This window comes from Nomia melanderi, chromosome 6 (genome assembly GCF_051020985.1).
Source record: "Nomia melanderi isolate GNS246 chromosome 6, iyNomMela1, whole genome shotgun sequence".
NCBI lineage: Eukaryota > Metazoa > Arthropoda > Insecta > Hymenoptera > Halictidae > Nomia > Nomia melanderi.
Genome location: NC_135004.1, coordinates 11,125,707 through 11,139,898, shown reverse-complemented (window position 1 = coordinate 11,139,898; position 14,192 = coordinate 11,125,707). Strand labels below are relative to the sequence as shown.

The window sequence follows — 14,192 nt, the reverse complement described above, 5'->3', positions numbered from 1 at the left end:
AAAAGCAAACAATGTGTCTACTCTCGGTTTTCTGAAGTCACAGATTTCCCCGGTGGTAGCGCTTTTTAATCAGGAATTCCAATTAATTTCTACGCTTCGTAAACCCACGCTGCCATTTCGTACGGTGTATTAAATGTGCGTCCTTATTACGTGTTTCGAATTACCGCGGCACAGATCCGCGGGCAGATACGGTTTCCTTCCATGTATCATTCACCGCCCACGCGTTCGTTCGCGTCGCATTGTTCGCTAGAACAAAACCGCGGCTAGTTTAATATTATAACCGCGGACGACACGCGTTTCATTCTTACGCGGGCGTAGGTGCAGGTACGCGCAAAGACCGTGAAGTCCTGCGGCAAGCGGAGTGGAACTTCCTTCAAACGCAAACGTAATGCGATTATCGGTCTCGGATGGTTTATCGCCGGGGGAATCGAAGTTGTTTAAACCTGTGCGCGCCGAAGGTAATTCGAGCCGATGAATTTCATTGAAATAGTCATCCAAGGTACATCTATCGTAAATCTTGTTATTCTTGAGTTTAGAATTGGACTCGGATAGTTGTAATTGCCGCTGTTCATGGTAAAGTAGAGAAATTTTTAATAGGAGCGTTGTATTTCTGACGGAGTAACAATTTCGAAGATCCAGCAAGTGTGTACAGATCACGTAGACATTTGTGTTTCAGTCGCGAAGTAGTGAAATTCGTGAGAAGTTTATGGTATTTCTATAAATGTAGCAATTTCGAAAGTGTAATCGACAAGTGTGCGTGAGTCATGTAGAAATTCGTTTCTCTATATAAAAATGGGAAAATTCAAGCATAAAACAGTGTAACTCCGGATAACTCATTTCTAAAAATGTAGCAGTGTGAAAAGTGTAGAGCGAGTGAGTACAGATCAAGTAGAAATTTATTGTTTAAAATATCATTAACATAGAAGGATCAAAATGTAAATGAGGAAGACATAAGGATAACGCTCGAACTACTTTTATTATGGCTATAAGAAGTTAATTGCTGTTCTTTCGTCATTACAGGAAAATCGGTACGGTTCAGATTCATTTTATGTGGAGTTCTAAGAAACCCAAGAAAAAGGTTAATCGACTTAATTTACTGCTTATACAGCGAGTGACTAGATCGCGAGAAGAATGGCTTCCCTGAATCTACGAAATTGGAATTAAAAGTTGTTAACAGTTAAGTAACGGCCTAATAATTACTGCGACAAAAATTATTTACGGTAATGTAATTCTCGACGCTGGCATAACACGGTTACAGGGATTACCTAATAAGGGTGCGCGAGGATTCTTAATGGCCCTCTTCTTCTCATTAGAGTTCCGTTCTTAAACGTGGCTAATTGACGGTAAAGTGCGAAAGCGTACGGTCCGTGTACGTTATCGCTACCATCCCGTACGTTTACTCCTGTACCCAGTGTTACATAATATCTGTAACCAGTTCATACGATTACTAGCACACCGTTCTAACGATCCTATTAGTTATTCGTAGGTGAATGACGTGCGGTTGCAAATTATTTCAAACGATCAGCAACAAAATGGCATAACAGTTAAATTGTATTAACCTTTATCCCCTTGCCCTATGATTTCAGTCTGAACTGCGATCGATTTAACTACTTTGTTATTAATTTATTGAAAATGAGAAAACATTCTATTTCCAAGTCTGCGTGTGCTTTAACCACTGGCGGTGGCAACGAATTCAGAGACTCGGCAGGATTTTACGCGAAGAATTTTGTCTTCGCCTATTATATGCAGATATGTACACTAAGTTTGTTTATTAATAATTCCGTACAAAGTGGTAGATTTCAGAGCAGTCGGGAATTTGTAATCCAATAAGACTATCGACGTATATGATACATCGTTGGCAATTTTGGAACAAAAACACGCCATGCGTAGCTCGTCTTTCTAGCAAGAGGTTAAAGTATAATCATTTACAATAGAGGAGTAATACTAATAATCCTTTCTAATTTATAATGAGGAGTAACGGGACACGAATTATTTCAAACGATCTGCAACAAAATTACATAACAGTTAAATTGTATATATATTCACAAGATTTTGAGCTTATTAATACTGTTACTCTGGTGCATCTTCAAGATCGATTATGTCGATAATTAAGTCTCGAAAGAAATAATATATAGAATCGTTCATGTACAAGTTATATTACGAATTTTGACCTATTTTATATACAGGCAACAGAAAAAAAAATAAAACAATAAACATTTTTTGAAATATAAAGAAACACGTAGTCCCGTGATTATATTGCATTCGTTTCAGTCAAAGCATATGGCGTCAACAGTTGCAGATGCTGACACACCGGTCACCTGAAATTTTGCAATTCCGCGCTGCATTCCGCATTATTGTTTCATAATACACTCCCACATGTGTCGACATTCATGTAAATAATAATCGCCGAGTCGGAATTTCCCGGGAATCTAATTGTAAGTTGTGAATTCCAACCGAGAATAACATATTGCGTGACCACCTGTGTCGGACATGTTGTTTGTGTCAAACGTGTACGGACTTCACTCGAATAACAGCTTAACTTTCGTTTCATTAACTTTTCCTTTAGTTAACTTGTCGTTTGAACCTTTTCTATGGTTTCTAAATAATAGATAGGCGAACTGTGGTGCTGTATTCTACCCTTTTAAGAAATAGAAAAGGACAAACATTCTTAAATCCTTAGGCGACATCTTGTATTTTTAATTGTACGAATAAATAAATGCGTTTCTATTATCTCTAACATCGATACAGAGATGTGATGGAGTCTTTTATATAGCTACTTCAATCCTTTGCTGACTTTAACCTGTTAACTGTGGAATTTAGTTTGGAAAATCCCTCGTTTTGCGCGGAGTAGAATCAAAAAATGAAGTATGTACTTGTCAAACGCAGGATAAATGCTCCTAGAGTATATTGTAATGAAAAATCAAAGCAAAAGAAATAAGAATTACATACATGTTTACGTGAAAAAATATCCCTCGTTGAAAGAATAAGTGTCCTTCCTAACTTTAAGATGATGTGCACTCGTCAAGCGCAGCTAACTGGTTAATTGTTGTAATACTTTAATCTTATTAGGCGTTTGTACATAATTTTAAATAAAAAACTGATTGTACCGAAAAATCGGAAAGAATCTTTTACTGCACCTTACAAACGATATAAACCAACAACATTTGGCGATCGCAATTGCCATTTTTAATCGGACATAACGAGTGACACGACTGTGAGGATCGACATTGTAGTATCGATCGATTTACGGTTAAGAGTCATATCTCGTGTATCGTTCAGGACAAGCGACACCGGAGAAGGGAGTCCCTTTTCTTCACGCAGGTTTGACACGAGGATCGCCGGGATACGGTCCGGTAGCTCGTGTGAGAGATGAATCGTCGTGAGACCGATTTTCGCATTAATCGCGTATCGTGTTGCCACTCCACAACCACCAAGAAGCAAATCCTTCTCGATCGTTCACAGGAATCACGAAGGATCGGTGGATCTGACGTTGATATTCAGTTGCAATGCGATTCATTGTATAAACTGGAAGTTGGAATAGAAGAAATACTGCCTGCTATGATATGTATTAATTACTAATAACTATTAAATTAGCAGTTTCATTTTTTTCCCATTGATACAATGTATCGATGCATCGAATCTAATTTAGTTCCTTTTGTGTGTTTATATTTTGAAGAATTTCGATAATTTGAGAATAATAGAAGAGAATCTTCTACTGGTGTTGCTATTTTTCCAATAATATTACGATTAACAATTAAACATGAGTTTATATTAGCCTCAACGCTCGAGCAATCCGTTGTACGATAAATTCAGTATTCATGTATCCATGGGAATCGAGAATCTAGGCTAATTCATCAATATTCATGGCTGTTTCTCAACAACTTACGGTATTTTAAGTTACGCAGGAAGTAAGGAAAATTGTTTTAATTTCAAGTACAGTAAGACTATTTATAACACGTCGCTAGTGTATAACACGCATCGGAATATGTTATTGCTCCTGTAATACGCGATTAAAGGATTACTTAAGAAATTGATATCCTAATTCTTAATTCTTTTTTCTCTGTTATAGGTATATATCATCGCGATTTGTTAATAATTCAGACTGTCTTATATTTTGAACAATCATGTATAAGTAACTGAGAAATAAATAATAGAAAAAGAGAATATGTTCGAATTTGAGGGAAATGCAAGAAACCTGTTACCAGTGTATTTATTTTTTCTTTCTAAATAGAATTTCGCATGTATAAATGAATTGAATTTTTTATTTTATCTGTTTTTTAGTTTTCCATTCAAATTGAAATTAAATTGAAGTGAATTTTTAACGAAGAACGTGTTTGAATTACTTATGTACATTTCTCACGGATTGCTTTAAGAATATTGTTACACGTTGTTGTGTAACACGACAACAAGAATAAAGGTTACACGGAGAGTGTCAGCTGCAAGTGGGCCTACAGTTCCATAAACCGGTATTCTTATCTGGAGACCTAGTTTTTAGGCCCTTAGTGACCTACTGTGACGAAACATAGATTCCTCTTGACCATGACCCACATTTTGAGCATCACCCACAGTTCCCTGAATTATTAACACGTTGACTGCCATGGGGGCCACCGGTGACCCCCAAACAAATCGAATTATTGTAGTTCATTGAATTAAACGATGATTATTTGAAAACATTTTTATATTACAAACAATGCTGTCTGATGTGGTGACATTGAACTAGATCAACTCTGTGTTTCACGAGTATACACTTTATTATTTATTATACTTAGCATATGCAATCAGAGATTTTTCAAACTAAATTCCGCAGTTAACTGGTTAATTAGTTTGGTATATCTGTTTGCGAGTCGTCAGAGCAACAAATACAGAGTCACGTTTTGAAAGCACGTGTAACATTTATTTTTTCTAAATATAACCAACAATTTCGATTAACTGGAACATTTAAAAAAGAAACAGGCGCAAGCCGGACACTTAATTTTCACGTAACCAGCGGCAGTGTCGGATTTCCGGGTCTGCGGACGCTGAAAAACGCAGATATTGTAAACACGCGGTACTCCAACAGTTGGTTACGGTCAATAAAGCGAGAACATTCACGCGAACTGTGACAGAAAATTACATAAATAAACGGGCGAATACCTCCGCCACGATAAAAATCAATAGTCATCTGGCTTTCGTGCGAATTAAATTGTTGAAACCGTTCGAGGAAGTTGTAAACAATGGCACAATGAATTTCGCAGAGCAATTATCGGCGCCGGTTCTCTTTATTCAATTGCTGTGCTGAAACGAACCCTATCGTTTATGCATGTCTGCGAAAATATTTTATGCGAAACATTGATTATATTATTTACAGACAAAATTATTCATATTAGATTAAAATACATTCTCATTTATTCTCTGCATCAAGGAATCACCATGAATCTTCGTAAATCTTTCAAAAGTATCCATAGTATATTTATCATCGATGTTAACAAAAGAATACGTTCCCAAGAGAAATCGTTTGAATCATTTTAGAAAACCTTTTCCCTTATCTGGTGCTGCACATCAATCGCTGGAAACATCACATCGAAAAAGAAAGTTAGAAACAAATATTTCCAAGAAAAGTATATGTGTCACTCGGCTGTGAGGAGCAGGTTAATTTCAATCGAAAGCTTGAAAGACTCAGTTGAGCATCTCTGATTTACAAGGTAAGCTTCACATTCGCGAAATGGGTTGATTCGCCCAAAAACATTTCACAAAAGCTTCTTTCCTCGACAGTCCGGAAATAGAAATTATGCTGTTGTTTTGTACTACTCACATATGTACCAATCCAATAGTCCACTGTTTGAAAATAAAAACCGACTCGAAATCCATTGGATGACCTTTAACACATTGTTGACCGGCAATATTGGAATAAACTGGAATGAAATATTGGAATAAAACAGCTTTGTCTCTTGGTTTATGTATATTTTCTCATTTACTTTCAAATAATGTCTATATTTTACCGTTGGGTGGAAAACGTTGTATGTTTCTAGTGGAAAATTTTCGAGCGTAAAGGGTTAACCCTTTGAACTCGGAAGATTTTTACTAGAAATACGTGAACGTTTCCCGACGAGATAAAGACGATATTTTGTGAAACTAACTCGAAGAGAAATCACACGTACATCGAGGAACAAAGCTATGTTATTTCAATATTTCTCAAATTGATGCGTTATATGAGGTATAATATTAACCCTTTCAGTACCAGCGACATTGCGCATCCAACAGCGCCTTACTATTCGCATTGCGGGGGAACTCTATCTCAAAATAAATTTATAAAACGTTATAAATGGTTTAATTTCATTTCAAGAATTTTTTTGAATTACGTAAATATCATTTTTAGTTTGGTTTTTACGAGCTTTTTCCCAAACCTTAGTAAATTCGTCCGGTTATCTTCGCACAGGCAGCCGTTTTTCGCCCGGCACTAAAAGGGTTGAATATCAAATTTTATAGTTTTACAGTGTGAAATCAGGTGGGAGTTACCTCTCGAGTGCAAAGGGTTAATACGTTGCGTTGTGACGTTTACCGTTGCCCGCCCACGAGCATTACGAAACTAGCCGCGACGTTTCTAACCGTTTTCCCCCGTTTTCTGTTCGCTTTGTTTTTCGAACGTTACCGGTGCGCGACTCGCCGTTGGAAATTCATCAACGGCGCACGTAGGTATGTATATGTACGTACCTACGCCGTCTGCTAATCACCGATCGCCGTAGCGCTCGCGTTTTATGGCTCTTCTCTCAACGTGTTTCTAATCGCGGCTCGATCGCGCCACTCCTGGAACGTGGCCGGATACGGATCCCGGCAACAATTCTCCGGTCGAATCATTTCCGATTTAATTACCTGTAATTCACACCGGCACGGATTACCCGGCTTCGATCGTCGATCAATGCGGACAAGGTGTTTACAGTTACCGATTTAACACTAGAACTACCGAGCATTTAATATGATTGATGGGATATTAAAGAGTTCATATTTGTAGGAATATTACAAATAAACGAGTAATAACAATACCAATTTTGGTTCGCGTATTGTTGTGGGCAGATTTTAGCAACATGAATTTTCTTGGTGCGATGATCGCTAGGGAGCTTTTAAATTATTTGAACGGAATTAGAAGAAAATCGGTGAATGAAAATATTAGGTTTTGATGGAATTACGTAGTGTGATGTGAATTGTGAATTATTTAATGAATAAATAAGTAAATCGATAAAACACGACGCGCAGATATTGCACACGCTAATTCATTCGCAACACTTTACATCGATTAACACTAGAACTAAGGCGTATTTAATACGATTAATATGTAATCCCCATAAAAATTGTAGCAATAGATTATTTTCGGTTTTTTTTGACAATCATTATGGTATTGAAATGAGACTGTTTATTTATTATATAAGTCATTTTGAATGTTCGATGCTTTTAAGACGTCAACAATTGCGAAACAAAAAATGTTGGTACTCTTCTTCTTTTCCATTTTTTCGCTATACAGCTAATTCGTTTTTATGCGACGGGCACGATGTAAAGAAAAATTCGCGTAAACAAATATACTGAACCAATGGAAAAATAGAGATTGATGTCAGAAGTGAGTGAGATAATACAGTAAATCATGAAAATTCATTTTGGAATCCGAGCGATTGTATAAAATCAGATTACATCGTGTAAAAAGAAAACAATTTTTTCTTAATTCGTGTTAAATCAAATTAAATCGTGTAAGAACAGGAATAATTCGTGTTGGATCAAGACCGCGTAAAAACGGATCATTGTAAATGGATCATTTACAAGAAAAACATGAGATCGCATAAGATGCTCATGAAATCACTAATTTCGCGGACACGTTGGTATGAGAACCGGGTTCGACGCGGACCACTTAACAGATCGGTGATCTCGCGTCCGTGTTAACGAAGAACCAGGAATCTCGGTTAACGAAATTCAACACGGTGAGAATTTTCATGCCAGCCAGGAAATGGAATTGGGAGCATCCAAGACAAATAAACTTCGCTATACTATATTTCATAACTGCATTCCTGTTACCCACCAATTACTTCTTTCTTATTTTCACACGTCAAATTCACTTCGCGTGAATCGCTGAGGTGCAACGGCAAAATCAAATTAACGAATGGATGCGTTCTGATCAACTTTGGTGAGTTTGTCGAAGAATCAAATGCACAAACGAACTTCCAAAACTAAGAAACTAGTCAGCACTAATAAATAAATAAACTTCCGAAACTGAGAAACAGTTCAACACTGAAAAATAAGCAGAGTTCTAGAAAAAACTTCACGTTAATATGCTGATTTCTATAATGAATTCTAAACAGAAATTTAATAAAGAACTCTTAAACGGATACAAAAACATCTTCAGAAAATCACAGTTTTCATGTTTCCCTTCTGCCTCCCATAAACACATGAAATTCAAAATGAAATTCTCGTTTTCTAATCTAAACAAACTCATCACCCACGAGAAACTTCATTTTTCTACTCTAAATTCAGTTCGATTTTGTAATCAAAATACAATTAACTCGTCAAAAATATGCATTTACCCTTTAACTCTTTGAGGCACACGATTCTAAAGAAGAAAGCAACTCAAACTGCACACAATTCGCTCCGTTAATCGCAGCAGCCTCAACTACCAATACATTTCGACTTGTACACATTTTTCTTTTGACTTATTCATTCACCGTTAGTTCATAGCATTGTTTAATAAAATATTAAACTGCACGATTGTGCATGAGGAGCTAAGCGAAGGGTGGGATAGTTTTTAACCCACCTAACCTCGAAGAGTTAAAACGGAGGTAGAAAGCTTCACGAGAGTTCACTCCGTCGTCAGAATCTTATTTCACGTGTCACGATCATATTCCTTCGTCGAAGTATCGCGTGAAAATCAATTTAGAGAAGCCGTGACTGCGCGCGGGATTAATTTGTTGACCCGCATAAGTGTCGCGGGCAGCGTGCTCAATGTCAAACGTTTTCTCCGCGCGTCCTGGATTCCCCGTGAAAAATCGTAGTCAAGCTCGTCAAGGTGCACGGGCAAAAATGCAATTTGTCACGGAAGCACGATCCCGTGAATCGCGTGTTCCCGTATCTCGCGCGAGTCGGCCGAATCGAGTACATAACTGGGCCAGGCTAACGTTGAACACGCACCGGCTTGTGATTCCCATTAACACGTTGACTGCCCGGCAATCATATTGGCTTCCTTGTATTTTTCTGAAGATATTGTAACAGTGTACACCTGATCCTCGATTTACGGGACAGTTTTTCAGGACACTGAAATGCTCGTATTTGGAAGACTAATTCGCGAACAAATGATGTTATCAGTCGAACAACAAGAGATCAATTGATATATAATTTGGCTTCGTACGTTGAAGGAGAATTTAACCTTTGCGCTCGATTTATTTTCAATGTTGTTGTAAACTTGTATTTGTTTTTAGGCAAATGAGTTAATGTAATTTACAGCGGTAGAATTTAACGTTTTATATTTATTTTGTTTGTTGTTATTATAATAAGATTTAATTTTTATAACCTTTTAAAGTGTGGTACTTTTTAAAACAACTTCCAACAATAACACGTACTTTCGTTCTCTGAAATGTCATTATTATTATTTCATTTGTTTGGATATATATTTCTTTAGTTCTCAGCTTTTCTTTACAATATTTTATTATCTCTCATACCGAGAAACTCGACTTTTCCAATTTTCATTCGTGCAACACGAACCCATTTGAAACCGATTTCCGACTTCTACCATGGAAAATTGAAAATCAACAGAAAATAATGATAAATCTTGATATCGTATCCATTCTGAAAAATGTCTAGCTTCGATCTCGAAGATTAGAACTTTTCCGTTACCACGGTAGAGTGAATACAAGACAATAGACAATTCGTTTGTACGCCAAACAAATATTTAACTGGTTCGCTTGTTACTCGGATGTTTTGTTTCGTTTATGAAATTTTCGTTCTATCATCTCATTGTTCCTTTGTTGCAATCGTCCATCGGTACATTACCGTCCCGTGTGTTTACGAAGCGAATTTATACGTTCGAACGTTTAATTCGCGCATCCCACGCAAGCGGGAAGATCGCGTTAACCCGCCCACGCGGGGGAGGCGTGTGAAATACAATTTTTCGGGGCGGTTTTCAATCGGAATTCCCGGTGTTCTCGCGTTCACGCTTCGCTGACACTTGTCGATGTTACCTGTCCCTTTAAATAAACGAGGGCGTTTTAAATCAACGCCTATGAATCACCGACGCCCACCGAAAGACAGCAATACGAGCGCGTCATCTATCATTTTCGTCCTCGTTACGGAACGCGTCACATCGTTTCGCACCCCCGCTTTTTTCGGGGACTGTCATCGCCGACCGATGAATCGGCGATATTCGGAGGCGCGTTCCTTTATTCGACGCTTGGGGACGATCGAATGTCTAATAAGGATGTCTTATACTTCAGACACGGGTATGTACGATAACCGAGGCTTTTGAAGATGTTTTATCGACAAAAGTTTATTAAGAATTGAGAGGGAAAAGAAGATGTTTGGCTGAACAGATTTCATCGGGAATTGAAAGGAAAAGATGCTTGATTGGATGGAATTTATCGAGAAATGAGAGGAAGACGTTTGGTTGAACAGAATTTATGGAGAATTGAAATGAAAAGATGCTTGATTGAACAAGGTTTATTAAGATCTGAGAGGAAAGAGAAGGTGTAATTAATAAACATTCTATGTATCTTTATTCTTTCGCGAGACCAATTTCGAAGAATATATAAACGAAAAGTAATAATTGCAATTAAAAGTAATCAAGGACTAAGAGAATTTTTAATCAAACTTTGATGGTTTGCACGTACAATGCATTTTAGAATATCACATGTAAGAAGCAAATAATTTAATAAAAATTTAACATTAACAACATAAGTATACAGTAATAAGGTTGCAAAGTAAATAAATAGTAAAATAAATCGTAAAATATTGACAAAGTTCTACTGAAGATATTAAATAAAAATAATTTATAAAATATTCGAACAGTATATATCATGTATGTACTATTATTTCGATAAAATCTAGTCCTGGTTCACCCAGACGACCACAACCTTTCTACTTTCCATTAGCTCCTCTTAACCAGCCACATCGACTCTCGATTCTCGACTATCGGCTCCGCTTATCAAAGAAAGTCCGCCTCTTTTAAACTCTCCCAGGAAAGAGAGCAAACCCCCCTGAACCGAGCCAGTCTAATCAGCGTTACGATTCGTATCGAACCTTATCGGAATTCCATCGACCAACGTAGAACACGCGGAACGAGACATTTCTCGATTCCTTCTTCCTGCTCTCCATTCATAACCTTTCGCAGCCGCGTGTCGTACTACTGGTTATAACTAAATTATATATTTAGAATCGAAAGTGTCAATTAACCCCTTGGTCATGAGATACTAATAGAAATGATTTATGAATTTAGAAAAACGCATATTCAAAGACGAAAGTAAAAAAATCAATTAAAATCGATTAAAATTAATTAAAATCAAAATGATACTACTTCTTTCAACGATAAATTCTTTATTTTTTCACATAAACATGTAATTCTTCTTCGTGTTGCTTTAGCTTTTCGTTAGAATATATTACAGTTGCATTTCGCCTGTGACGAGTATACACTTCATTATTTGATTTCACTGCAAGCATTATCAGGGATTTCGGAAATTAAAGTCCACAGTTAACAGGTTAAGGAAAAAAGATCACGGTAGTGGAGTCGTCCAGTAGATTCGCAGACAGTCGAGCGAGAGGCGACTTTACGGGTCGTTTGACCGGCGCGGAACGGGAAATTACGATTTCCAGTGAGTCGATCACGCTCGCGCGGTTAAGATCGGCACTCTCCGGGCTCGTTATCCGGTTTTTCCCCGCGGGTTACCGATCCTCGTTGTATAACGCTCCCGGGGTACGTTTATCGGCCTGAAAATTTGTTTCGGTTAACCGACCACAATGATTAGTAGCCACCGTAATGGTACACGACCTCGGAATTACCACCGTTGACGCTTGTTTCGATGATTTATGACTGCTGAGTGCCTCCGGAAAACGGCTTTTTTAACACTGGACCTACGGAGCCCGTCAATCTGACGGGTATTGAATTTTATAAACATTATTCCGTAAAAGTTTATCGCTTTGACTGACGAGTAAACACTCATTAAACGTCCCATGCAGTCGAAACAGTTCTCTTAACACTAAACTACCGAGCTGTTAGAGTGATTTATTTCCAGTTTTTTTTTTAATAACAATTAGAACAATACGTTTCTTAAGATTTGAAAAGTTTGCTGGTTTCGTACCTGTACAAATACGCAAATTTAATGAAAAATCTCTTGCGAAAAACGTCTTCGTGATTTAAATACTTGCAAAATAAAAATTCTACAGTGGGTCAATTTGACCAAACCAATAGTTTTAGTGTTAATTAAGAAACTACAAAGTGAAGATTCTTTGTAATGATTGCTTTACTATCTTTCACGTAATTAATAGGAGTAATTTAAATGTTTCTCTTATTTTATCTGTTGCAGCTGGTTCAGCAGCCGAAAAAGGATACTTTGGTCCATGGAGGCAGTGTAAACTCCTTTTGTACGGTCGCGAGAGATGCGGTCAAGGTGTATCGAGGTTTCAACCAGTGTGTGAGTTCATTTGAAAAATTATTCATTCCTCAAACATACAATATTGTTCTGAATCAAGTCTTCGTAGAACTTCTACTTCATTCTTTTATTTCATTGCGCGCAAAATGAGAGATTTTTCGAACTAAATTCCACAGTTAACAGATTAACACTAAAACCACCGAGCACTTAAAATGACTTTTGAAAATTTCATTGTAAAAACTACAAACGTGGATTTATTAAGATTTGAATTGATTTAAATTTCAGATTAGGTATTACCTAATCAGCTCCTTTAGTAATTTCTCAAAGAGGTATTCGTACCTCTTCAATAATTGCTAAAGAGAAAATCAAGGAATCATTTTGACCTGTTTGGTAGTCCTAGTGTTAACAACAGGACGTATCGCTATATAACAAAACATAACACACTAGACGAAATTCATACTTAACATCGGACTTTCATTGAATAAAACAAATTCAAACATCGAATTTTTAACCCTTAACAGTCGTAAGTTACCTCTGACAACTTTGTGTAATACTGCTTCATAAAATAAATTTCTAACGAAAATGTTGTTCTTGCAATACCGAATATTTTTCACATATTTGCTGAGAACAACTGTAACTTAGTGAGAATCATCTATTCAAAGTTATAAGGGTTAACACCTGAAACATATTGGCGAAAGAAAATGTTAAATGCAGTATGCAGATGAATTTATCATTACTCTCTTTCTGTGTAGTGGCCGTGTGGGTGGCAGGACTAGCCGCTGCAACCGCTTCTGCTCTTTTGGCGATCCTGGTGGGTCTCGCCGTGTTGCAGCTCGCGATGGCTTCCTCGGCGAAACGAGTGCTCGTCTCGTACAGCACAGCTTTGATAGGCAAAGTGGCCCTTGCTACATTGGCGAGTAAGTAAATACCTAAGTCCAGTTCATGTTATACATAATCACGTTCATGCTGACCTCCGACAAAGCAAGACTGTATACACGCGAACGATACAACACTGCTGCGCTTCAGCGATTGTTTCGTAGCAATAGAAAAATAAAGTTCTTCCGTTTCACAAAAAGAGAATACGAGAACGTGGCGGAACCCCTCTTACTCTATCAGCAGGGGGCTACTGACATTTAACCTTTTAGCTACGGCGAGACTAGCCGCGAAACTATATCTCTGTACGGCAAGGTTTGACGCGGTTTGCATATCATAAACATAATATCACTGCGATTTGGGACCGAGTTTTCCACTGTGCAATTACGTTAGATTAGATTTAGTCCCAAAATATTAACCCTTAGCACTCCACCTGATTTTCTAATCAGCAACCCCAAAACATTCTTAGTCCTCGTGATGAATATGAAGAAATATTATAACATTTCTTAGATGTTTTGTTTGTCCTTAGGAAAAGATTTGCGTGTGCAGCAAATACAATAATAGGGTAGATCTTTCACTTTTGATCATCGAAATGTTTAATAACATAAGTGGTGCCGTAGTAGAGCCTACAGAGTGCAAAGGATTCGGGGAAATGATACTGGCCTGCAAAATTTAACTTCGTTTTGCTACAGGTTTGGGTGATCTTAATAGTATTTTTCATGCTAGATT

At 37.4% G+C, this 14,192-nt stretch overlaps 1 protein-coding gene and 1 long non-coding RNA gene across 2 annotated transcripts in view; both read left to right on the top strand.

Moving 5' to 3' along the window:
• LOC116427938 (uncharacterized) overlaps positions 1 to 14,192 on the top strand; it is a 79,011-nt gene that overhangs the window by 33,980 nt on the left and 30,839 nt on the right. The window contains exons 2-3 of the mRNA XM_031978868.2: positions 12,525 to 12,632; positions 13,343 to 13,507. Of these exons, the coding sequence (XP_031834728.1) occupies positions 12,525 to 12,632; positions 13,343 to 13,507 (273 nt within the window). The remainder of the gene's footprint in view (positions 1 to 12,524; positions 12,633 to 13,342; positions 13,508 to 14,192) is intronic.
• LOC143174574 (uncharacterized) lies at positions 309 to 3,060 on the top strand. Its single transcript, XR_012998731.1, has 3 exons — positions 309 to 458; positions 537 to 873; positions 1,021 to 3,060. It is a non-coding gene; the product is annotated as an uncharacterized LOC143174574 (long non-coding RNA).